The sequence below is a fragment of the Trichomonas vaginalis genome, chromosome IV (assembly GCF_026262505.1).
Source record: "Trichomonas vaginalis G3 chromosome IV, whole genome shotgun sequence".
Taxonomy (NCBI): domain Eukaryota; phylum Parabasalia; order Trichomonadida; family Trichomonadidae; genus Trichomonas; species Trichomonas vaginalis.
In genome coordinates, this window is record NC_067206.1 from 17,330,249 (window position 1) to 17,357,813 (window position 27,565).

At 31.8% G+C, this 27,565-nt stretch overlaps 3 protein-coding genes and 1 pseudogene across 4 annotated transcripts, besides 9 other annotated features; 2 read left to right on the forward strand and 2 right to left on the reverse strand.

Moving 5' to 3' along the window:
* Positions 1-894: 894 nt before the first annotated feature.
* Positions 895-1,091: a mobile genetic element.
* Positions 1,092-1,350: 259 nt separating this feature from the next.
* Positions 1,351-1,599: a mobile genetic element.
* Positions 1,600-1,776: 177 nt separating this feature from the next.
* Positions 1,777-3,632: a mobile genetic element.
* Positions 1,949-2,543, forward strand: TVAGG3_0112710 (MULE transposase domain-containing protein; the record flags this gene model as incomplete). Its single annotated transcript, XM_001282348.2, has 1 exon — positions 1,949-2,543. A coding segment is annotated over one exon (595 nt), but the record flags the coding sequence as incomplete, so codon positions are not given.
* Positions 2,693-3,397, forward strand: TVAGG3_0112720 (annotated as a pseudogene). The gene has a single exon. A coding segment is annotated over exon 1 (705 nt).
* A 571-nt stretch (positions 3,633-4,203) lies between the features above and the next one.
* Positions 4,204-4,452: a mobile genetic element.
* Positions 4,453-5,510: 1,058 nt separating this feature from the next.
* Positions 5,511-5,577: a mobile genetic element.
* A 1,689-nt stretch (positions 5,578-7,266) lies between these two features.
* Positions 7,267-7,515: a mobile genetic element.
* Positions 7,516-8,607: 1,092 nt separating this feature from the next.
* Positions 8,608-8,716: a mobile genetic element.
* A 1,911-nt stretch (positions 8,717-10,627) lies between these two features.
* Positions 10,628-10,809: a mobile genetic element.
* An 803-nt stretch (positions 10,810-11,612) lies between these two features.
* TVAGG3_0112780 (uncharacterized protein) lies at positions 11,613-11,855 on the reverse strand (the record flags this gene model as incomplete). The annotated part of the gene is made up of 1 exon (XM_001299431.1): positions 11,613-11,855. One exon carries the CDS (start codon positions 11,853-11,855, stop codon positions 11,613-11,615), a length of 243 nt encoding a protein of 80 aa, XP_001299432.1.
* Positions 11,856-26,177: 14,322 nt separating this feature from the next.
* Positions 26,178-26,687: a mobile genetic element.
* Positions 26,688-26,709: 22 nt separating this feature from the next.
* TVAGG3_0112800 (transposase-related family) lies at positions 26,710-27,507 on the reverse strand (the record flags this gene model as incomplete). Its single annotated transcript, XM_001294983.1, has 1 exon — positions 26,710-27,507. One exon carries the CDS (start codon positions 27,505-27,507, stop codon positions 26,710-26,712), a length of 798 nt encoding a protein of 265 aa, XP_001294984.1.
* Positions 27,508-27,565: the final 58 nt, after the last annotated feature.

The window sequence follows — 27,565 nt, forward strand, 5'->3', positions numbered from 1 at the left end:
ACAAATTCGAGTCAGCTAATAATTGAATTGAAAAAATAAAAAGAAAACATATAATTTTTAATCCGTCTAATTGAATAAGCAATATTATAAATATTATGTTAAACGGTTAATTTTTTCTCAAAAAAATTATTTCGAATTTCCGAAATTTTTGACATTTTGGCTGAGAACTATGGTCTGCGAGGTACATAGATAGAATCAGTACCTCGCAGACTATAGTTCTCTATATGGCGCCGAAAATTTTTGGTGAAATGTCGTCGCATTTCACCAAAAATTTTTCGGCGCCATAGGAAGAATTGGAGGGTGTGAGATACTATTACATGCTATAGTACTCACACCCTCCAACTCCCAATCAAAATCGCATAAAATTTGCTACTTATCTTCAGATTACCTCCCATTATAAAATATATCATTGCTATCTCATCGTACTATATTTCCACCCTATTGTATTTAAAAATATAAAATTTTTGATAATATATTTTTATATCTTGAATTTTCAAGCAATATATTCACAGATAATATAATGGGAAATCTATCTCAACCTAGCCTTAAAGTACCAAACTCCTGCTTGCATTCTCACTCACAAATATTAACATCCATCTCCAAAAAACTAAATTCTTAACATTTTTTTTAAAATTGAGAACATAAAAAACGTATGCATTCAATGATTTAAGATACTAACAAATATTAAAAACTTCAAAATATCAGATATTAACGTTTTTCAATTAAAAAAATATCATTTTGCTTTTCAATTCGAACATAAATCTTAAATATTTTTAATTAATATCTGATTTACAGCATTATTATCCATTTATAAATCTGACAAATAAATGACAAAACCATGAGAAATAGTGTCACTTTTTGTCAAAAGTGGAGTCACGCTATTTTTCATGCACAACAGTTATATATATTTAATGAGAGACAATATCTAGTTCTATGGTAGAAATGACTCTTAGACTCAAATAAGTAACACAGATAGAAAGTACTCAGTATAACAATTATATATGTACACTCAAAGTTAGTCGCTGCTAAAATCTTAACCTTGCATTTCGGGAAAATCTGACAAATGGCTCTTAGAGTTGTTTTGATAATTATCTCACATCGAAATGGCTCACCAAAAAGGTGACATTTTTGGCGCCAATAATTTGATTTTTCTGATTCTTTCTATTTAGATATATTTATTTAACCGAAATATAACTGTACAGAATTACTATTTTCGAGATAAAATTCATATGGAAATACTAATTCATAACGCTTTATGTTATATAAAATTTAATTTATAAAAATTTCAAAATAAATCAAATTTAACACAATGAATATAACTGCAATCGAGGTTTTTGACGATTGATTCTTACGTGAAGTTTTCCAAACTTTGAGTTAATGTCTTGACATTAACTCAAAGTTTGGAAGTCTAATAAGGGGAATTGTAGGCTATGAGGTACTGATTATATATCAGTGCCTCATAGCCTGCAATTCCCATTAGAAATGGGAGAAACTTTGTCCGCATAACTTATGATGCGGACAAAGTTTCTCCCATTTCTACTTAGAATGAAAGGGCAAGAGGTATATAGGTACACTATATATCTCTTGCCCTTTCCTTCTTACCTAAAGACTTCCAATCTTATTTTTTTCCAATTTTTCCCCTAAATTTAAATCTTATATAATATAAATAAAATGCATAATATCAATCACAAAAATTAATGTTTATTTTTTTAATTAAAATTGCCGCGCAATTTAAGGTTTTCTGTCACTTTTTTGTTAGCCATTTCGGTACGAAACAGAGTTGTTTTGATAATTAATTCTTCAATTATATTATAATTTATAACAAATTTCCTCAAACTATCTGTATGTCATTCAATTCCCGGCCACTACATTCAATGATGGACCATTTCCTTCAAATTTTGCAATACCTTATTCAATTTGTTGTATGGGGCCCGTGATATTCAACACTATGGAGCTCCTCCAGTTTGGTATCCAAGAAGAGATAAAAGCTAGCATGGGCTACTCTCAAAAATGCAGGAAAGAATACTCCACGATCGAATACAAATGTAAGTATCCACAATGTCAAGCTAAATTCAAAGTCCGGATAATAGATCAAGATAAATATGAACTACTAATCCACTCTGACTCTCATGATCATTCTGCACCTCCGAAATCAACAAAAACAATATCCTCATTATTTGTCAGAAATTATCTTAAACATTACTTTGAAAACAATATGAATCATGCTACAGCTCAATTTAAGTGTTTCCAAGACTTAAATATTTCATATACAGACGAAGAGTTACTTTCAATATTTGCACAAGGTCCAGATGCATTACGTAAATTTGCTCAAAGAGCTGAAATTGTTTCCAAACGCTTTAGTTCGGATGAAAAAGTTTCTTTAGCTATCTTTGTCGAATCTGTTCAAGAAAGTTGTCCAGAAGATTTAATTGAATTTATCTCTGAGCCGGGAAAACTAGTTTTTTTATATGCACCTTTCGAAGCGAAGGCCCTTGGTCACCAAATTTCTACGTTTCACATCGATTCAACGTATAAACTTCTAAGGGCTAACATTCCATTATATGCACTCACAGGAAAAACAGAACATACTATTGTTTTTCCTTTTTTGTATTTCTTTATTTCTCCTGACACAAGCGAAAATATTCAATATTGTGTTTGTCGTTATTTTCAATATATTAATAGAGAACCCGAGATGATAAGTATGGACTGCGCCCCACAAATAGCCGAGGCAATTGAGCGAGGTATTCCAAACTGTCATATTCTTTGGTGTGGCGTGCATGTCCTTCGCGCCATATTAAGAAAAGCGGATAAGTTTAAATCACGAGACAATTTTGAAGAATTTTATAATCTAATGAAATTATTAGTATTCGATACTAAAGAAGAATCTCCCGAGGAAGAACAGAACCAAGAAGAAGAAAATCCTAGAGAGGAACCAGCTCAATCTCACTTACTTCAAGCAGAAGAAATTGAAGAAGAGGAACAATATGAAGAAGAATTCATCGAAAATGAATTTCAACCTTCTCAAATCTTTTTACCACGAGAATCTTCTGATGATCCAAACGATTCTGAATTTATTCCAGAAGAAAAACGTTTGAAACAAGTGAAGAAGTTCCAGAGCACCTCACTCAAGAAGAAGCTGCAGACCTAGATGCAGTTTATGATCGAATTCTTGAAATTCTTTCCACTGAACCGAAAGCCCAAAAGTACTTCGATAGGCAATGGAGGCATCATTTAGATCGTTGGAATAAGCGCTATCGCAACGGAGGTGACGCGACTAATAACGTCAGTGAGTCACATTTCAAAGTTCTCAAGCATTCTTATTTCCCAGAGAGAAGGAATATTCGATTAGACGATTTTGTTGTTGAATTATACACAACGGTTGTTCCAGCATTATTGATTAAATTTAAAGTTCAATTAATCAATAGTGATAAAGTTGTTCGTATATTACGAAAAGCTAATGACCATGAACAAATATTGGAAAACAAAAAAGTCGAATGTTTGAAAATGCTTGAAGCAATATATTCAAGTTTGCAACAAGGATCAATAGATTCAAATCTTGTTTATTGTACTTTAAAGGTACTTTTAAAAAAGAAATAATTAATGTAAAAGATTCAATTAATTTTTTATTATTAGGGAAAACCGCAACCACTTTTTTAATCACGATTTAAATATATAAATCGCGATTTTTTAGAAAAATCGCGACTTTTTTAAAATCGCGTTTTTTAATGAATTGCGATTTTATTGTGGTCGCGATTTTTCAAAAAATCGCGATTTATATGGAAAATCGCGTTATTGGTTCAATCTAAAGATCATTATTTAAAAAGTGAACTAAAAAATATAAATATAAGAATAAAATAAAAATTGTAATAAGAATGTTATAAAAAGTTTTTTAGATTTGAGTTGCCGATAGGCTTGAGCAAATGTATTTTTATTGCTAAAGGTTTTTTTGTTAGATTTATGTAATATTTTTTTAGTTAAAGGTAAATTATGATTAATTAGTGCAGTAAAGTAAGACTTCAAGAATGTTTCGTACGGAAATGGCTAACAAAAAAGTGACAGAAAACCTTAAATTGCGCGGCAATTTTAATTAAAAAAATAAACATTAATTTTTGTGATTGATATTATGCATTTTATTTATATTATATAAGATTTAAATTTAGGGGAAAAATTGGAAAAAAAAATAAGATTGGAAGTCTTTAGGTAAGAAGGAAAGGGCAAGAGATATATAGTGTACCTATATACCTCTTGCCCTTTCATTCTAAGTAGAAATGGGAGAAACTTTGTCCGCATCATAAGTTATGCGGACAAAGTTTCTCCCATTTCTAATGGGAATTGCAGGCTATGAGGCACTGATATATAATCAGTACCTCATAGCCTACAATTCCCCTTATTAGACTTCCAAACTTTGAGTTAATGTCAAGACATTAACTCAAAGTTTGGAAAACTTCACGTAAGAATCAATCGTCAAAAACCTCGATTGCAGTTATATTCATTGTGTTAAATTTGATTTATTTTGAAATTTTTATAAATTAAATTTTATATAACATAAAGCGTTATGAATTAGTATTTCCATATGAATTTTATCTCGAAAATAGTAATTCTGTACAGTTATATTTCGGTTAATTTTGGAAATTTCTAGGAATACTTTAAGATAGTATGATTATATATAACTCTGCCTTCATGATTTATTTTAGCTTTCGCGCAAATATCAGTTAACTTAACTCCATTATTTGATTTTGTGATGGCTTCACAAAGCCAATCAATATCAATCTCTTCTGGAGAATGTCTTCTCATCTAGAATATTTTCAATACTTTACATACAAACATTTTTATTTCTAAAAAACTTTTTAATTTTTTCTAGGACATATGAATGAAAATAGTTAGAACAAGATTTTGAAGCTCAAAACATTAAAAATTATTAAAGATTTGTATAATATGATTAAAAATGGGAAATAATATGAGGCAATATAAAGGAATATGAATATTAAATAAATATATCTAAATAGAAAGAATCAGAAAAATCAAATTATTGGCGCCAAAAATGTCACCTTTTTAGTGAGCCATTTCGGTATGAGATAGTAAGACTTCAAGAATTTTGACCAGTAAAGTGGGATTGAGGTATTTGTTATCGAGATTGTTTGATTTTAGATCTCTGATTTCTGCAAGTATGCAGAAAAACCATATTGTGAGCAGTCTAAAATGGATAAACAGCCATTCTAGATTCAAAAAATCTTTGTGAATTGCTTTGTTATTGAATTTAATTGCGACCTTTTCGCTTAATGAGGTCCAAAATCATGGTTCCGATTTGTTCTATGTTCGCGATTGATAAAGAAAATCGCGTTTAATTTTGATCACAATTTTCCATAAAAATTGCGATTTTTTAGAAAAATCGCGACCACAATAAAATCGCAATTCATTAAAAAACGCGATTTTAAAAAAGTCGCGATTTTTTAGAAAAATCGCGATTTATATATTTAAATCGTGATTAAAAAAGTGGTTGCGGTTTTCCCTATTATTTTATTAATTTTTTAAAATAAGGTTAATAAAAAGTGACACTGGATAGTTTGTCCTACACTCATAAAGATTAAATTTCTACTTAATTTTTTGAAATGATTTAAACCAAGTTTTTGTAGTGTCAGCGAATGAATTTTTAGCTTTGAGGTACTCAAAGCCAATAATTCTCTCGCTGAAAGAAAAAAAATTAACAAATGCGAAATAATTTTAATCAATATTTTCAGCTAAAACAATGTTTCTTTGGAAGTTCTTTTTCTAGTAATGTACCTCCAAGGCTAGAATACATCCACTGAATTGATATTCTCATCCTTGATTTGAGAAAATTCAATTGCTGTTGCATATCGTTGAGAAAAATCTAAAATAAAGGTGTAAAAAACCGTAAAATTTTCTTCAGAAATGACATTTTCACTAGAATATAGCACTATAGTAAGATAATTCAACGTTTATTTAACTCTCAATTATTATCGTCGAGTAAATAAAAAGTACCACTTTATTTTAAAGATATTAATGTGTATATCATTAAGGTACATATATAATAGTGATTTGCACTCTGCCTGGCATATTCATGAAATTGTTTCGATGCATATTTTTTCAGATTTTTTTTATTAAAATAAAAATATAAAAACACTTTCAGGTCTATGGATATTGAACACGCATATATATATATTATAGGATATTATATTACTTTATAATGTTCTACAATTGATTTCATTGTGATCTTTATCATAACACAATTACCGATAATTTTCATACGATTAATATTTTTTTCTGATTATTGAGCTAACACTTTGATTTTATATACAGTTTTTCAATTAGATCCCTCAATTTTCAGAAGCAAACAATTTTAAAAATTCAAATTTTTATTGAAAAAATGTATATAAAAGTCAAAATTTATTACACGAAATTGAGACTTCATCTCAATTTCTGTGAAATAATTTTTGACACGAAATATTTGGAAGAAAATCGCATATTTGGTATCTAAAGTATTAAATTTGGATAGTAGCTATGTTGTGATTTAGAAAATGATCAAAAGTCAGAATCAAAAATCACTACCAGAGAATATTAATGCCATTTGTCTATAGATTCGTTTGGAATCAACTTTATTATGAAAATTTTATTATAGATTGGTACCTAAATATGTAAAAAAGAAGATTAAAATTCGATAAGTTTACATGATCCTCCCGTGTGCACCCTTATACACTATAAGATATTTTTAAAATAATTAATTGTGCTTTAATTTATACATGATGTTCATTGTTTTCTGAAATCAAACCGTCATCGTGATAATTAATTGAGAAGAATTTATTTAAGTTTCAACATTTATAAAATAAATTAATATGATAAATCTGATAACGATATAATTTATAAGATATTTTTAATTTTAGTTAAAATCGGTTTGATTTAATTCATTGAGTGTATTGGTCCTTCATTTTCAAATACAGCTGAGGATCCATAACTAGGATATATTGAATTAGGGAAGAAAAAATACCCACCTAATCCATCCCCTGAACAACTCAAACTCACTGCCGGTAAAGTTTCCTTTGAATCAAAACAATTCTTCAACAAAGAGTTTGTTTCGTACCGAAATGGCTAACAAAAAAGTGACAGAAAACCTTAAATTGCGCGGCAATTTTAATTAAAAAAATAAACATTAATTTTTGTGATTGATATTATGCATTTTATTTATATTATATAAGATTTAAATTTAGGGGAAAAATTGGAAAAAAAAATAAGATTGGAAGTCTTTAGGTAAGAAGGAAAGGGCAAGAGATATATAGTGTACCTATATACCTCTTGCCCTTTCATTCTAAGTAGAAATGGGAGAAACTTTGTCCGCATCATAAGTTATGCGGACAAAGTTTCTCCCATTTCTAATGGGAATTGCAGGCTATGAGGCACTGATATATAATCAGTACCTCATAGCCTACAATTCCCCTTATTAGACTTCCAAACTTTGAGTTAATGTCAAGACATTAACTCAAAGTTTGGAAAACTTCACGTAAGAATCAATCGTCAAAAACCTCGATTGCAGTTATATTCATTGTGTTAAATTTGATTTATTTTGAAATTTTTATAAATTAAATTTTATATAACATAAAGCGTTATGAATTAGTATTTCCATATGAATTTTATCTCGAAAATAGTAATTCTGTACAGTTATATTTCGGTTAATTTTGGAAATTTCTAGGAATACTTTAAGATAGTATGATTATATATAACTCTGCCTTCATGATTTATTTTAGCTTTCGCGCAAATATCAGTTAACTTAACTCCATTATTTGATTTTGTGATGGCTTCACAAAGCCAATCAATATCAATCTCTTCTGGAGAATGTCTTCTCATCTAGAATATTTTCAATACTTTACATACAAACATTTTTATTTCTAAAAAACTTTTTAATTTTTTCTAGGATATATGAATGAAAATAGTTAGAACAAGATTTTGAAGCTCAAAACATTATAAATTATTAAAGATTTGTATAATATGATTAAAAATGGGAAATAATATGAGGCAATATAAAGGAATATGAATATTAAATAAATATATCTAAATAGAAAGAATCAGAAAAATCAAATTATTGGCGCCAAAAATGTCACCTTTTTAGTGAGCCATTTCGTTATGAGATACTTCAACAAAGAGTTAAAAGGAAAAAGATCGCAAGCATCTTTATTGTTGTCGCTTCTTATTGGCCGTTGATAGAGTTACTGTCTTTAGATGTATATATCATAGAAGATCTAATGAATTTGTGACACACACATTGAAATTTAAATTGGTAATGCCCAAGGGATTTGCAATCCATGCAATAAATGAAATATCTCACTTCACTTTTGACCAAAGTGACAGGTTTATACCACAGATGTCGGTTTACATGTCAGATCAGTATAAGGCTTAAATGAGTTAGCACTATAGTCTGCGAGGTACTGATTCAATCAATGAACCTCGCACACTATAATTCCCTATATATCCCCGAAAATGTTAAGTTAAATGTCATCAATAATTGAATTTAGTGCCATTATTTGTGAATTAATTATTATACAATAAATTGTAATATGATATTTTGCCTATGAAGCACTGAATCTAGTTCAGGTGAAAAATATTAAACTATTCAGACAAAATTTCCCGCTGTTTGCGAAGGAATTGCTGACTATGATGTACTGATTCATGATCAGGGCATCATAGCCAATAAATTCTTTTAAAAGTTGTAGAAATTTTTTTGATTATTAAATTATTCGTAGAATTTTTTTAATTTATTTATAAAAGACGATAGCTTACGAGGTTCTGATTCGTGATCAGAACTACGTAAGCTATCGCCTCATCTCAAAAAATCGCTCCATCTCGATCCATTAAAGTGTCACTTTTCCCCTGTAAAGTGTCAGGATTTTTTTGATCCGCGACAGTTATTTGAAATACTTCGGGGGATAACGAGGTGAGGTGAAATCTATCTCCTGACACTTCGTAATTGGGCAATTATCTTCATACAGAAGAAGCATCTTTTTAATCAAACATTATTTTAAAACGCAGGGTTTTCATGATGTGGACTCCTTAGCTTCGCTCGGAGTCCACATACTGAAAACCCTGCGTTTTAAAATCAATAAACTAATTTTCAAATTAAATTGTGTGGATTACAAACCACAATTTTTGATCAGGTAAATATTGTACCTGAATGCATTTTAAAAGACTTTCTATTCATTTTCACCAAAGAGATGCATTTTCCATCCCAATAAAACTCAATATTGATCGATATATCTGAAAAATACGAAGTATCGGGTGGTGAATTTCACCTCACATTGTTTCGCTTCAAATACTTCAAATAAAAACATTTGTCGTTGTCAAATTTTTTAATTTTGAATTACAGAGAGTTTGATTTTATTTTTTGATGCTATTATCAAAAAATTATTTAAATCAATTCAGGAATACCTATAAGAACATGAAAATCCATGTCAACAGATGAAGGATAGTAATGTAATTTCTTTAAAAGCTTTTGATGGAAAAGTTTTTGATTCCATTAATGATTCAGATCAAATGATCTATAATTAAAAATATTTTCTACAAATATTTCAAAATAGGCGAACTAATAATTGAATCAAACCGTTTTAAAAATTCCAATGGAAAAATGTGGTTTATCTAAATTTCTCTGAATGAACTTGGATCATAGCGATAACAAACACACATACATGATCTACTTGCTCAGGCAAACATATCTTACACTCATATTATCTGTTTCCAACACTCAAATTTAAACTTATTTTCTATATTCTGTTTCAGATTTTTTTATCATTTCTTTATATGATCCACTTACCATACAAATCAAGCAGTAATGAAATATTGAATCTCCTATATTTTTGTAAAATATAAGAGATTCAAGAAACAAACAAATTGCCTCTTTACTATAGATCCGTATTTTTCCCAAGTGAGCGGGGTATCTCCAATCCCAGCCCTATCGTCCTCCCAGTGTCAGTTTTCAATATAAAATCCAAATTTTTTTTGAAAATAAAAATTTCGAGAAATTTTTCTAATTTTTTTTCTTTGATTTCAATAATTCAAAATAAATTTGGGAGTAAAAAGACACTATTTAATGAAATTCATCTGAGTGAATGTGGATAAATACTCTCAAAACATACAATTTATCTATTTTTTCTTTATATTATCAACTAATTAGTGATAATTTTTTTTTGAATCAGATTTTTTTTCATTAAAAACATAATATATAACACAACAATGATGCACACATACGTATCTACGCATCAAAATATAAAGCTTGTTTTGGTCTGGGCATCCCAACCCAAAATTCTTTAAAAATTGAATAAAATTGAATACTTGGGGCTGGGATACCCATCCCAAAACCGAATTGAATTTTTTGAATTAAAGAATATATTTATGTATTTATAATATACATGTGATGTCTATAAAAAATACTAAATTCTAAAAAAAATTCAATTTATTCAAAACGTATACTAAGTGATCACTTCATTAGTAGGATCAGCAATCCTACTAAATGGTGAGAACGCCACTAACTAAAAAGGGAGTCCTTGGAGCTCTTGATCTCTTGTCAGTAGAGTTCATAATGAGGCATGGCATCTACTGATTAGAGATCAGAGCAATCCTACCTTACCTTCAGGAGCTACAAAGCTCCTAATCGTTACGAGAGGGAGCCTTGGAGCTCCTGAAGCTCATCAGCAGAGGCTATTTACCATTTGGGCCTCTTCTGATGAAAGATGCGAAACACATCTACGAACCAGGAGCTCCAAAGCTCCTAATCCTTACGAAAGGGAGCTTTGGAGCTCCTGAAACTCCTTTTACTATAAAATAGGACAGTTTTCTTCTGAGGTTCTCATCAAATCTAAGACTTCAGAAGAAAGCTGTCCTATCAATGTATACTTACACTCTCATGGACTACAAGTGTACAATTTTAAGGCAGAGATTATCCGAGGCCTCTCATCAAATGAGGGACCTCGGATAATCTCTACCTTAAGTTAGTATGGGTTAGTCGTGTACTGAGGCACTGCGCGCCTCCGTACACCACTTAGCGGTTTTGACACTTTACGAAACCATTAACATATATTTTTACAACACAAACGACAACACTAGCTTAACCTTAAATATTTACAAAGCCGCCAACCACTTCACCCCACTAGCGAACTCACTAATGAAAAAAATAAACGTTCTCATAAATTTTCTTCTATATCTTCATCGTCAATGTTAACTCTATTGTAGTCATACTTGAAGTCATAAAGTTTCTCAAGTTTTGAAATGCATAGTCTTGTTAACTTACCTTCATCATCATAAGTTTTTATAAAACTACCATGACAATCTTTATACACAGTCAATGTATAATCTACTGGTCTAGGATGAAGTGTAAAGAACATGTTATACTCAGGAAGGAAGAATAAATGTTTAAATGTATGTTTGTTATATTTTTCGATTTGTATGAGTTGCTTTTGTTCTGTCATTTACATCCAAATAAAATAAAAAATAAACTTAAAAATAAATGATATCACCACCCTCACACGTATGAAAACATCCATTTAAATTTAGGTGAAGTGGTGAGATCTCACCTGTTTTCTCACCTCTTTTTTCACCCTGTTGAATTCATTGCTTTATTCCTCACTGTCGTCTGCTTTCTCCAACTCTTCTAACTTCTTCCTAAGTTCAGCAATGTTGTCCTCATGAAGTTTAATCTTTCTCAAAATTCCTTCTTTATCTAATGGTTGCTTTATCTTTCTAAACTGAACTCTACCATCCTTCATAGTATGAATGTAAAAACCTTCTGGAATAGTTCCTGATTTAATGTATTCTACCAAAAACTTTTGTTTCATTGCTTCAGTGACTTTATTTGTCATTTTACTCTAAGGTGAAGCTAGCACAGCGATAATGGATTTCATGACTTTTTAGTATTTCATGCAATCTTAACAGATAGCCTTACAAGTACTTCCAGTATCGCTAGCTGTCCCTCCTTTTTATATAACTCCATGACATTTATAATTTCGCGAAACTTAACAGGTAGCATAACAGATTAAAATCAGATGAGGTTTTGAACCAAAATTTCTAAGCAACGTTGTCAAGGATTTTTGAGGAACTAGGGACAGAGTGTGGCAAAGTCCAAGATTTAATTTATCTTCATCTGTTTCATCAGCTATCTCATCTAATATGCCAATATTTTATTCATAACTCGTGGCAAACCCACTAACCTTCATTATGTTCATCTGCATGCTTCATCTGATAGAAAGTATGACTTTCATTAACTCTGTGAGATAATGAAAACTACTAGGGACAGAGACCATGGCAAAGTTCATGACTTTCATTATTTCCAGAACTTAATGAAAACTACTAGGGACAGAGACCATGGCAAAGTTCATGACCTCCTTATTGCATGAACTATTTCATCATTGTTCTCATGTATGACCTCCTCATTGTTCTCATGTATGACCTCCTCATTGTTCTCATGTATGACCTCCTCACTGTTCTCATGTATGACCTCCTTATTGCATGAACTATTTCATTATTGCATGAACGACCTCCTTACTGTCTTTCATAAGCGTTTCAAAGTCTCCTTTACTCATTACTTCAATCTCATGCTGTTCACAGTAGTACTTAAACTCACTGTATATGTCTTTGTTGTATGTTATATTGCTTCCCATGTACTCCATGAATTGTTTAGGGTAGATGGTTAGATCTAACCTCATTTCTACCCTCATTTCTACCCTCAGCCGCTAAGCGGCGAGACCCAAAGGGTCTTGAATTTTCATGATTTCTTCGTAAATGATTTGTCAAACATGAACGTAAATGTTTTGTCATGATTTCATCGAAACTAAACGTATATGTTTTGTCAAGACTTCTTTGTATATGTTTTGTCATGATTTCTTCATCGTAAATGTTTTGTCATGATTTCTTCATCATAATGAGTGTAAATGTTTTGTCGAAACTTCATCGTAAATGTTTTGTCGAAACTTCTTCATCGTAATGAGTGTATATGCTTTGTCATGACTTCTTCATCGTAATGAGCGTATATGCTTTGTCAAACATGAACGTAAATGTTTTGTCATGATTTCTTCATCGTAATGAGCGTATATGCTTTGTCAAACATGAACGTAAATGTTTTGTCATGATTTCTTCATCGTAATGAGCGTAAATGTTTTGTCATGATTTCTTCATCGTACATGTTTTGTCATGATTTCTTCATCGTACATGTTTTGTCATGATTTCTTCATCGTACATGTTTTGTCATGATTTCTTCATCGTAGTGAGCGTATATTCTTTGTCAAACATGAACGTAAATGATCCAAAAATAATGTTTAGGGTAGATGGTTAGATCTAACCTCATTTCTACCCTCATTTCTACCCTCAGCCGCTAAGCGGCGAGACCCAAAGGGTCTTGAATTTTCATACGGAATCTCTTCGTATATGTTTTGTCAAGACTTCTTCATCGTAATGAGCGTAAATGTTTTGTCAAGACTTCTTCATCGTAATGAGCGTATATGTTTTGTCAAACATGAGCGTATATGTTTTGTCATGATTTCTTCATCGTATATGTTTTGTCAAACATGAACGTATATGATTTGTCGAAACTTCTTCATCGTAATGAGCGTAAATGTTTTGTCATGACTTCTTCGTAATGAACGTAAATGTTTTGTCAAGACTTCTTCATCGTAATGAGTGTAAATGATCCAAAAATAATGTTTAGGGTAGATGGTGAGATCTCACCTCTTTTCTCACCTCAGCCGCTAAGCGGCGAGACCCAAAGGGTCTTGAATTTTCATGATTTCTTCATCGTAATGAACGTATATGCTTTGTCAAACATGAACGTAAATGATTTGTCAAAACTTCATCGTATATGTTTTGTCATGACTTCTTCGTACATGTTTTGTCATGACTTCTTCATCGTAATGAACGTATATGTTTTGTCAAACATGAACGTAAATGTTTTGTCAAACATGAACGTATATGTTTTGTCAAACATGAACGTATATGATTTGTCGAAACTTCTTCATCGTAATGAGTGTAAATGTTTTGTCAAGATTTCTTCGTTTATGTTTTGTCATGACTTCTTCGTATATGTTTTGTCATGACTTCTTCATCGTAATGAACGTAAATGAACCAAAAATAATGTTTAGGTGAACAGGTGAGATCTCACCTCTTTTCTCACCTCTTTTCTCACCTCAGCCGCTAAGCGGCGAGACCCAAAGGGTCTTGAATTTTCATGACTTCTTCATCGTAATGAGCGTAAATGTTTTGTCATGATTTCTTCGTATATGTTTTGTCAAGACTTCTTCATCGTAATGAGTGTAAATGATCCAAAAATAATGTTTAGGGTAGATGGTGAGATCTCACCTCTTTTCTCACCTCAGCCGCTAAGCGGCGAGACCCAAAGGGTCTTGAATTTTCATGATTTCTTCATCGTAATGAACGTATATGCTTTGTCAAACATGAACGTAAATGATTTGTCAAAACTTCATCGTATATGTTTTGTCATGACTTCTTCGTACATGTTTTGTCATGACTTCTTCATCGTAATGAACGTATATGTTTTGTCAAACATGAACGTAAATGTTTTGTCAAACATGAACGTATATGTTTTGTCAAACATGAACGTATATGATTTGTCGAAACTTCTTCATCGTAATGAGTGTAAATGTTTTGTCAAGATTTCTTCGTTTATGTTTTGTCATGACTTCTTCGTATATGTTTTGTCATGACTTCTTCATCGTAATGAACGTAAATGAACCAAAAATAATGTTTAGGTGAACAGGTGAGATCTCACCTCTTTTCTCACCTCTTTTCTCACCTCAGCCGCTAAGCGGCGAGACCCAAAGGGTCTTGAATTTTCATGACTTCTTCATCGTAATGAGCGTAAATGTTTTGTCATGATTTCTTCGTATATGTTTTGTCATGATTTCTTCATCGTAATGAGCGTAAATGATCCAAAAATAATGTTTAGGGTAGATGGTTAGATCTAACCTCATTTCTACCCTCTTGAATTTTCATACGGAATCTCTTCGTACATGTTTTGTCAAGACTTCTTCATCGTAATGAGTGTAAATGTTTTGTCGAAACTTCATCGTACATGTTTTGTCATGATTTCTTCATCGTAATGAACGTATATTCTTTGTCATGATTTCTTCATCGTAAATGTTTTGTCATGATTTCTTCATCGTACATGTTTTGTCATGATTTCTTCATCGTAATGAGCGTATATTCTTTGTCAAACATGAACGTAAATGATCCAAAAATAATGTTTAGGGTAGATGGTTAGATCTAACCTCATTTCTACCCTCATTTCTACCCCCTTGAATTTTCATACGGAATCTCTTCGTAAATGTTTTGTCAAGACTTCTTCATCGTAATGAGCGTATATTCTTTGTCAAACATGAACGTAAATGATTTGTCGAAACTTCTTCATCGTAATGAGCGTATATTCTTTGTCAAACATGAACGTAAATGATTTGTCGAAACTTCTTCATCGTAATGAGCGTAAATGTTTTGTCAAACATGAACGTAAATGATCCAAAAATAATGTTTAGGGTAGATGGTTAGATCTAACCTCATTTCTACCCTCATTTCTACCCTCAGCCGCTAAGCGGCGAGACCCAAAGGGTCTTGAATTTTCATACGGAATCTCTTCGTAAATGTTTTGTCAAGACTTCTTCATCGTAATGAGCGTAAATGTTTTGTCAAACATGAACGTAAATGATCCAAAAATAATGTTTAGGGTAGATGGTTAGATCTAACCTCATTTCTACCCTCATTTCTACCCTCAGCCGCTAAGCGGCGAGACCCAAAGGGTCTTGAATTTTCATACGGAATCTCTTCGTAAATGTTTTGTCAAGACTTCTTCATCGTAATGAGCGTAAATGTTTTGTCGAAACTTCATCGTATATGTTTTGTCATGATTTCTTCGTAAATGATTTGTCGAAACTTCTTCATCGTAATGAGTGTATATTCTTTGTCAAACATGAGCGTAAATGTTTTGTCAAGACTTCTTCATCGTATATGTTTTGTCATGACTTCTTCATCGTAATGAGCGTATATTCTTTGTCAAACATGAGCGTAAATGATTTGTCGAAACTTCTTCATCATAATGAGCGTATATTCTTTGTCAAACATGAACGTAAATGTTTTGTCAAGACTTCTTCATCGTAATGAGTGTAAATGATCCAAAAATAATGTTTAGGGTAGATGGTTAGATCTAACCTCATTTCTACCCTCATTTCTACCCTCTTGAATTTTCATACGGAATCTCTTCGTAAATGTTTTGTCAAGACTTCTTCATCGTAATGAGTGTAAATGATCCAAAAATAATGTTTAGGGTAGATGGTGAGATCTCACCTCTTTTCTCACCTCAGCCGCTAAGCGGCGAGACCCAAAGGGTCTTGAATTTTCATGATTTCTTCATCGTAATGAACGTATATGCTTTGTCAAACATGAACGTAAATGATTTGTCAAAACTTCATCGTAAATGTTTTGTCATGATTTCTTCATCGGAATGAGCGTATATGTTTTGTCATGACTTCTTCATCGTAATGAGCGTAAATCAGACAAAAATAATGTTTAGGTGAAGAGGTGAGATCTAACCTCATTTCTCACCTCTTTTCTCACCTCAGCCGCTAAGCGGCGAGACCCAAAGGGTCTTGAATTTTCATGACTTCTTCATCGTAATGAGCGTATATGCTTTGTCATGACTTCTTCATCGTATATGTTTTGTCATGATTTCTTCGTAAATGATTTGTCGAAACTTCTTCATCGTAATGAGTGTATATTCTTTGTCAAACATGAACGTAAATGTTTTGTCAAGACTTCTTCATCGTATATGTTTTGTCAAGACTTCTTCATCGTAATGAGCGTAAATGACCCAAAAATAATGTTTAGGTGAAGAGGTGAGATCTCACCTCTTTTCTCACCTCTTTTCTCACCTCATGAATTTTCATGATTTCTTCGTAAATGATTTGTCAAACATGAACGTAAATGTTTTGTCATGATTTCTTCATCGTAATGAGTGTAAATGTTTTGTCAAACATGAACGTAAATGATTTGTCATGATTTCATCGTAAATGTTTTGTCAAACATGAACGTAAATGTTTTGTCATGATTTCTTCGTATATGTTTTGTCATAGATTTCTTCGTATATGTTTTGTCATGATTTAATCGTATATGTTTTGTCAAGACTTTTTCATCGTAATGAGCGTAAATGATCCAAAAATATATTTTAGGTGAAGAGGTGAGATCTCACCTGTTTTTTCACCTCTTTTCTCACCTCATGAATTTTCATGACTTCTTCATCGTACATGTTTTGTCATAGATTTCATCGTATATGTTTTGTCATGATTTAATCGTATATGTTTTGTCATAGATTTCATCGTACATGTTTTGTCATAGATTTCTTCATCGTAATGAGCGTATATGTTTTGTCAAGACTTCTTCGTATATGTTTTGTCATGATTTAATCGTACATGTTTTGTCATGATTTAATCGTACATGTTTTGTCATGACTTCTTCGTAATGAACGTATATGTTTTGTCATAGATTTCTTCGTAAATGTTTTGTCATGATTTCATCGTATATGTTTTGTCATAGATTTCATCGTACATGTTTTGTCATGACTTCTTCGTAATGAACGTATATGTTTTGTCATGATTTTATCGTATATGTTTTGTCATGACTTCTTCGTAAATGTTTTGTCATGATTTAATCGTATATGTTTTGTCATAGATTTCTTCGTATATGTTTTGTCATGATTTCTTCGTAATGAGCGTATATGTTTTGTCATGATTTCTTCGTAATGAGCGTATATGTTTTGTCATGATTTCATCGTATATGTTTTGTCATAGATTTCTTCGTATATGTTTTGTCATGATTTCTTCGTTTATGTTTTGTCAAAACTTCTTCGTAATGAGTGTAAATGATTTCATATGATTGTTTCCCTCGAAAAACCGAGAGAAGAGATTCCATATGAAAATCGCAAGAATTTGGCTCCTGGTTTGAAATATTATTATGTTCATAGATTTCATCGTATATGTTTTGTCATGATTTCATCGTATATGCTTTGTCATGACTTCATCGTAATGAGTGTAAATGTTTTGTCAAACATGAACGTAAATGATCCAAAAATATATTTTAGGTGAAGAGGTGAGATCTCACCTGTTTTTTCACCTCTTTTCTCACCTCATGAATTTTCATGACTTCTTCATCGTAATGAGCGTAAATGATTTGTCAAACATCAACGTACATGTTTTGTCATAGATTTCTTCATCGTAATGAGCGTAAATGACCCAAAAATAATGTTAATGTTAGAATGTTAGATCTAACACCTTTTCTAACATGTTTTCTAACATGGAGGATTTCATTAGATATAAATATTCTTCCTTCATTTCATTCTATACACAATTTACATCATAGACAATTTAATAGATATAATACTTTACTGTTTCATTAGATATACACATTATTTGCTGAAAGTATCCTAAAAATATTTGATGGACTTTAACTAAAATAATGTTTAGGGAAGAATGTGTATATCAGATGAAACAGTAAAGTATTATATCTATTAAATCGTCTATGATGTAAATTGTGTATAGAATGAAATGAAGGAAGAATATTTATATCTAATGAAACAGTAAAGTATTATATCTATTAAATTGTCTATGATGTAAATTGTGTATAGAATGAAATGAAGGAAGAATATTTATATCTAATGAAATCCTCCATGTTAGAAAACATGTTAGAAAAGGTGTTAGATCTAACATTCTAACATTAACATTATTTTTGGGTCATTTACGCTCATTACGATGAAGAAATCTATGACAAAACATGTACGTTGATGTTTGACAAATCATTTACGCTCATTACGATGAAGAAGTCATGAAAATTCATGAGGTGAGAAAAGAGGTGAAAAAACAGGTGAGATCTCACCTCTTCACCTAAAATATATTTTTGGATCATTTACGTTCATGTTTGACAAAACATTTACACTCATTACGATGAAGTCATGACAAAGCATATACGATGAAATCATGACAAAACATATACGATGAAATCTATGAACATAATAATATTTCAAACCAGGAGCCAAATTCTTGCGATTTTCATATGGAATCTCTTCTCTCGGTTTTTCGAGGGAAACAATCATATGAAATCATTTACACTCATTACGAAGAAGTTTTGACAAAACATAAACGAAGAAATCATGACAAAACATATACGAAGAAATCTATGACAAAACATATACGATGAAATCATGACAAAACATATACGATGAAATCATGACAAAACATATACGCTCATTACGAAGAAATCATGACAAAACATATACGAAGAAATCTATGACAAAACATATACGATTAAATCATGACAAAACATTTACGAAGAAATCTATGACAAAACATATACGTTCATTACGAAGAAGTCATGACAAAACATGTACGATTAAATCATGACAAAACATGTACGATTAAATCATGACAAAACATATACGAAGAAGTCTTGACAAAACATATACGCTCATTACGATGAAGAAATCTATGACAAAACATGTACGATGAAATCTATGACAAAACATATACGATTAAATCATGACAAAACATATACGATGAAATCTATGACAAAACATGTACGATGAAGAAGTCATGAAAATTCATGAGGTGAGAAAAGAGGTGAAAAAACAGGTGAGATCTCACCTCTTCACCTAAAATATATTTTTGGATCATTTACGCTCATTACGATGAAAAAGTCTTGACAAAACATATACGATGAAATCATGACAAAACATTTACGCTCATTACGATGAAGAAATCTATGACAAAACATATACGAAGAAATCATGACAAAACATTTACGATAAAATCATGACAAAACATATACGCTCATTACGATGAAGAAATCTATGACAAAACATATACGAAGAAATCATGACAAAACATTTACGATAAAATCATGACAAAACATATACGAAGAAGTCTTGACAAAACATATACGAAGAAATCATGACAAAACATATACGAAGAAATCATGACAAAACATATACGATGAAATCATGACAAAACATATACGATTAAATCATGACAAAACATATACGAAGAAATCTATGACAAAACATATACGAAGATATCATGACAAAACATTTACGTTCATGTTTGACAAAACATTTACGATGAAATCATGACAAATCATTTACGTTCATGTTTGACAAAACATTTACACTCATTACGATGAAGAAATCATGACAAAACATGTACGTTCATGTTTGACAAATCATTTACGCTCATTACGATGAAGAAGTCATGAAAATTCATGAGGTGAGAAAAGAGGTGAAAAAACAGGTGAGATCTCACCTCTTCACCTAAAATATATTTTTGGATCATTTACGCTCATTACGATGAAAAAGTCTTGACAAAACATATACGATGAAATCATGACAAAACATTTACGATAAAATCATGACAAAACATATACGCTCATTACGATGAAGAAATCTATGACAAAACATATACGAAGAAATCATGACAAAACATTTACGATAAAATCATGACAAAACATATACGAAGAAGTCTTGACAAAACATATACGAAGAAATCATGACAAAACATATACGAAGAAATCATGACAAAACATATACGATGAAATCATGACAAAACATATACGATTAAATCATGACAAAACATATACGAAGATATCATGACAAAACATTTACGTTCATGTTTGACAAAACATTTACGATGAAATCATGACAAATCATTTACGTTCATGTTTGACAAAACATTTACACTCATTACGATGAAGAAATCATGACAAAACATTTACGTTCATGTTTGACAAATCATTTACGAAGAAATCATGAAAATTCATGAGGTGAGAAAAGAGGTGAGAAAAGAGGTGAGATCTCACCTCTTCACCTAAACATTATTTTTGGGTCATTTACGCTCATTACGATGAAGAAGTCTTGACAAAACATTTACGAAGAGATTCCGTATGAAAATTCAAGGGGGTAGAAATGAGGGTAGAAATGAGGTTAGATCTAACCATCTACCCTAAACATTATTTTTGGATCATTTACGTTCATGTTTGACAAAGAATATACGCTCATTACGATGAAGAAATCATGACAAAACATGTACGATGAAGAAATCATGACAAAACATGTACGATGAAGAAATCATGACAAAACATGTACGATGAAGAAATCATGACAAAACATGTACGATGAAGTTTCGACAAAACATTTACACTCATTACGATGAAGAAGTCTTGACAAAACATGTACGAAGAGATTCCGTATGAAAATTCAAGAGGGTAGAAATGAGGTTAGATCTAACCATCTACCCTAAACATTATTTTTGGATCATTTACGCTCATTACGATGAAGAAATCATGACAAAACATATACGAAGAAATCATGACAAAACATTTACGCTCATTACGATGAAGAAGTCATGAAAATTCAAGACCCTTTGGGTCTCGCCGCTTAGCGGCTGAGGTGAGAAAAGAGGTGAGATCTCACCTCTTCACCTAAACATTATTTTTGGTTCATTTACGTTCATTACGATGAAGAAGTCATGACAAAACATATACGAAGAAGTCATGACAAAACATTTACGCTCATTACGATGAAGAAGTCATGAAAATTCAAGACCCTTTGGGTCTCGCCGCTTAGCGGCTGAGGTGAGAAAAGAGGTGAGATCTCACCTCTTCACCTAAACATTATTTTTGGTTCATTTACGTTCATTACGATGAAGAAGTCATGACAAAACATATACGAAGAAATCATGACAAAGCATAAACGAAGAAATCTTGACAAAACATTTACGCTCATTACGATGAAGAAGTTTCGACAAATCATATACGTTCATGTTTGACAAAACATATACGATGAAGAAATCATGACAAAACATATACGCTCATGTTTGACAAAACATATACGCTCATTACGATGAAGAAGTCTTGACAAAACATATACGAAGAGATTCCGTATGAAAATTCAAGACCCTTTGGGTCTCGCCGCTTAGCGGCTGAGGGTAGAAATGAGGGTAGAAATGAGGGTAGAAATGAGGTTAGATCTAACCATCTACCCTAAACATTATTTTTGGATCATTTACGTTCATGTTTGACAAAGAATATACGCTCATTACGATGAAGAAATCATGACAAAACATGTACGATGAAGAAATCATGACAAAACATGTACGATGAAGAAATCATGACAAAACATGTACGATGAAGAAATCATGACAAAACATGTACGATGAAGAAATCATGACAAAACATTTACGCTCATTACGATGAAGAAATCATGACAAAACATTTACGTTCATGTTTGACAAAGCATATACGCTCATTACGATGAAGAAATCATGACAAAACATTTACGTTCATGTTTGACAAAGCATATACGCTCATTACGATGAAGAAGTCATGACAAAGCATATACACTCATTACGATGAAGAAGTTTCGACAAAACATTTACGATGAAGTTTCGACAAAACATTTACACTCATTATGATGAAGAAATCATGACAAAACATTTACGATGAAGAAATCATGACAAAACATATACAAAGAAGTCTTGACAAAACATATACGTTTAGTTTCGATGAAATCATGACAAAACATTTACGTTCATGTTTGACAAATCATTTACGAAGAAATCATGAAAATTCAAGACCCTTTGGGTCTCGCCGCTTAGCGGCTGAGGGTAGAAATGAGGGTAGAAATGAGGTTAGATCTAACCATCTACCCTAAACAATTCATGGAGTACATGGGAAGCAATATAACATACAACAAAGACATATACAGTGAGTTTAAGTACTACTGTGAACAGCATGAGATTGAAGTAATGAGTAAAGGAGACTTTGAAACGCTTATGAAAGACAGTAAGGAGGTCGTTCATGCAATAATGAAATAGTTCATGCAATAAGGAGGTCATACATGAGAACAGTGAGGAGGTCATACATGAGAACAATGAGGAGGTCATACATGAGAACAATGAGGAGGTCATACATGAGAACAATGATGAAATAGTTCATGCAATAAGGAGGTCATGAACTTTGCCATGGTCTCTGTCCCTAGTAGTTTTCATTAAGTTCTGGAAATAATGAAAGTCATGAACTTTGCCATGGTCTCTGTCCCTAGTAGTTTTCATTATCTCACAGAGTTAATGAAAGTCATACTTTCTATCAGATGAAGCATGCAGATGAACATAATGAAGGTTAGTGGGTTTGCCACGAGTTATGAATAAAATATTGGCATATTAGATGAGATAGCTGATGAAACAGATGAAGATAAATTAAATCTTGGACTTTGCCACACTCTGTCCCTAGTTCCTCAAAAATCCTTGACAACGTTGCTTAGAAATTTTGGTTCAAAACCTCATCTGATTTTAATCTGTTATGCTACCTGTTAAGTTTCGCGAAATTATAAATGTCATGGAGTTATATAAAAAGGAGGGACAGCTAGCGATACTGGAAGTACTTGTAAGGCTATCTGTTAAGATTGCATGAAATACTAAAAAGTCATGAAATCCATTATCGCTGTGCTAGCTTCACCTTAGAGTAAAATGACAAATAAAGTCACTGAGCAATGAAACAAAAGTTTTTGGTAGAATACATTAAATCAGGAACTATTCCAGAAGGTTTTTACATTCATACTATGAAGGATGGTAGAGTTCAGTTTAGAAAGATAAAGCAACCATTAGATAAAGAAGGAATTTTGAGAAAGATTAAACTTCATGAGGACAACATTGCTGAACTTAGGAAGAAGTTAGAAGAGTTGGAGAAAGCAGACGACAGTGAGGAATAAAGCAATGAATTCAACAGGGTGAAAAAAGAGGTGAGAAAACAGGTGAGATCTCACCACTTCACCTAAATTTAAATGGATGTTTTCATACGTGTGAGGGTGGTGATATCATTTATTTTTAAGTTTATTTTTTATTTTATTTGGATGTAAATGACAGAACAAAAGCAACTCATACAAATCGAAAAATATAACAAACATACATTTAAACATTTATTCTTCCTTCCTGAGTATAACATGTTCTTTACACTTCATCCTAGACCAGTAGATTATACATTGACTGTGTATAAAGATTGTCATGGTAGTTTTATAAAAACTTATGATGATGAAGGTAAGTTAACAAGACTATGCATTTCAAAACTTGAGAAACTTTATGACTTCAAGTATGACTACAATAGAGTTAACATTGATGATGAAGATATAGAAGAAAATTTATGAGAACGTTTATTTTTTTCATTAGTGAGTTCGCTAGTGGGGTGAAGTGGTTGGCGGCTTTGTAAATATTTAAGGTTAAGCTAGTGTTGTCGTTTGTGTTGTAAAAATATATGTTAATGGTTTCGTAAAGTGTCAAAACCGCTAAGTGGTGTACGGAGGCGCGCAGTGCCTCAGTACACGACTAACCCATACTAACTCCTTAAGTAGTCAAATAACTTTTCTCACTATTTAGGAACAAAAGAACAAGAGTTGGAGTACTTTAAGGCAAGATTCTTCCGAAATCTCTCATCGAATGAGAGACTTCGGAAGGACCTTGCCAAATCCTTGAACGCCAATATCCTTGGAACTGAGCTAGAACCAGGGAGAAGTAGCATACTATAGAGCACGATGGTAATCTCGGAAATGCTTATATCGCCCCAAGCACAATATTTAAGAAGTCTAACTCATATATACAAGAAGTCAGGCTAAATAGATATTGTGCATATGGTTTGCAGAACTCTCATGATATTTAAAATTCATGTTATCCCAAAAAGGTGACACTTTGGGTGTATCGTCCATCCCAGGGATGCAAAAATCACATCACCTTGGATCTATACCTCTTTACTTATTTTATGATATTCTTTAATATTATGAAAGTAAATGCAAACACACCATTATTAAAAAAGAGAAATACAATTTTTTTATTTCATAATTTTTTATTTGAACGGTGAGATGTAAAAAAGAGTTAAGGAAATAAAAATATTGTAGGTAAGGATATAAATGATTGAATTTTTACGGAGTTTAAATTTTGATATTTTATATGTTGTAGTTAGAAATGTCAAATCAAGCCATGAGTTTAGAAAAACAATAATTTCAGGTTATATATTTTGCTGCTGCAATAATTAATGGAAAATCAATTGTAACGGAAAAGAATAAAATGCAATATTTGAAATTTATGAAGATAAATGGGCGTGTTGATAACGGTATGAATGATGTTATTCGAGAAATGAGTTTTGTTAAATAAATTGATAACTTTCTATAGAAAACTTGGTATGCGAGATAAAATTCTGAGATTTCTGTTTGAGACTGGAACCTGGGAGTAGCGCGAAACTTTTTTATATGTAACTTATATACCATATTTCAATTTCTTTTCCTTTCACATCTTAGTAAGTCTGCTTTCTTTCTATCTATAATATTAATAAAATCAACTGTTTATTCTTGTAATTTCGTATTTTTGTTACAATTTATTGGAACCTGCTCTTCTTTTTACTCTCTAAAGTGTGCGATGCTTTCTTTTATACTTAAAGCTGACCTTTGTAATAGGATTGATAGGCAGTGATGAGTGAGGCATATTGTTATAAAATTTGATGACTTTGCTTAGATCACGTTGTGATTGACAATTCTTTTCGACAAACGGCCACCATCTTTCGATTTTGCCGTTGGCTTGTGGGGTTCCCGGCTGTATGAAAATGTGCTCGATTTTTCTTTCTACCAGTAATGCGTGAAATGTGCTTTTGTTTTCGAGTCCGTTATCGGTCCAAATTGCGAAGTGTTGTAAACGAAAACGATAAAAATGGTTTGACAGAAAAGTGACACTTTTCGTGACAAAAAATGGTGCCTTACTTTTTCGTTGTTCGGCAAAGAAGCTGAATCTTATGAGGCAGTGATTCAGGATCACTGCCTTATAAAGTTCAGTTTCATATAAAATTTAGAGTAATTTGTTATTCTTTTACAATTAATAGTTATAACATTTTACTTCTTTTAGCGGGGAATGTTTGTTATGGGGTATACATTTGTAATATATACCATATAACAAACATTCCCCGCTAAATTGCTGAGAAACTTTGAAGAAATGTCGAACAATTTCCTCAAAGTTTCTCAGCTTTATATAAAGTACTAGAGTCTCCTAGGCACTGATTCAGGTTCAGTACCTAGGAGACTCTGGTTCTCTGATTAAAGTACAAATTGTTTTCAATTTCTTCCAGAAACGGGAGAAACTTTGTCCGAATAACTTATCATTGGGGCAAAGTTTCTCCCAATATTAATGAGAATTAAAGGGTAAGAGGTATAAAGGGTCACTATATACCTCTTACCCTGCAATTCCTTCTCAAAATGGGAGAAACTTTGTCCGAATGTTAAACTATTCGGACAAAGTTTCTCCCATTTGTAGTGGAGATGGAAGGCTTTGAGGTATATTATATTAATATATACCCCAAAGCCTTCCATCTCCACTTGAAAGTGTCCAAACTTTGGGTTAATGTCTTGCAATTAACCCAAAGTTTTGACACTTTCTGATAGGAATTGCAGGGTAAGAGGTACGTAGTATGAATATGTACCTCTTACACTGCAATTCCTTCATAAAATGGGAGAAACTTTGTCCGAATGTTAAACTATTCGGACAAAGTTTCTCCCATTTTATGAAGTAATTGGAGGCTATGAGATACTGATGAAATGTCATTAACTCATGGCCTCCAATTACTTCCTGAAACTCATAAAAGTGGACCTTACATGCATATAAAATTTGACATGCTGTTTTTTTGGGAAAACAAATTATAATCTATGATTTTTCTGGATCTATCGTCGATAATTGCGAAGAGATATTTGCCTATGCGTTTCCTCCAATAGTGGATATCAGCATGCCAAATTTTGTGACATTTGGCTGCAAGATAATCTCTAGGAGTATATTTTTCTTCGATTTTTTCATTTTGAGAGGGTGTACCAGCTATAATTGCTTTATGGATTTTTCTTCCCATCAAATAAGATGGAGATTCGATTGTTTTTGTGATATATGTTGCTGTTTGTAATGATTCTCTAATAGGATTAATTTCAATGGGAGTTCCTTCAATTTCATGTACTACCTGAACTAGAGTTGTTCGATCAATTTGATCTAGCCAGCTTCCTGATTGAAAATTTAATTCTCCGTTTTTTTGAATTTCAGATTGATTTTTTTCAAATTCGCCAGGATTATGATTTATATTGATAAAATCTGTTCTGATTTTCTGAATAATTTGATTAATTCCGACATTTGCCATTAAATCTTTCAAATTTGCATATGCCTGAGCCACAACAAGATTAATTTCGATTGGCTTTCGGCCCCGTTTTGGTTTTAATTCTAAATTATGTTCATTAACAAGTTTTTTGAACATAGTCTTTGAAATTTCTCGGTAAGATCCGTTATTAAAACGAGCTTTTTTACAAACGTCTTTAAGTTTCTTACCCTCATTAATTTGCTTAACAGATTCTTTGAGCCACTCAAGATCAATTAATTTTCTTGATGGTCTATGCCAATGGTATTTACTCATTAAAATTTACAAAAAATTTACAAAAAAACCGTCTCATACCGAAATGGTAAACGAAAAA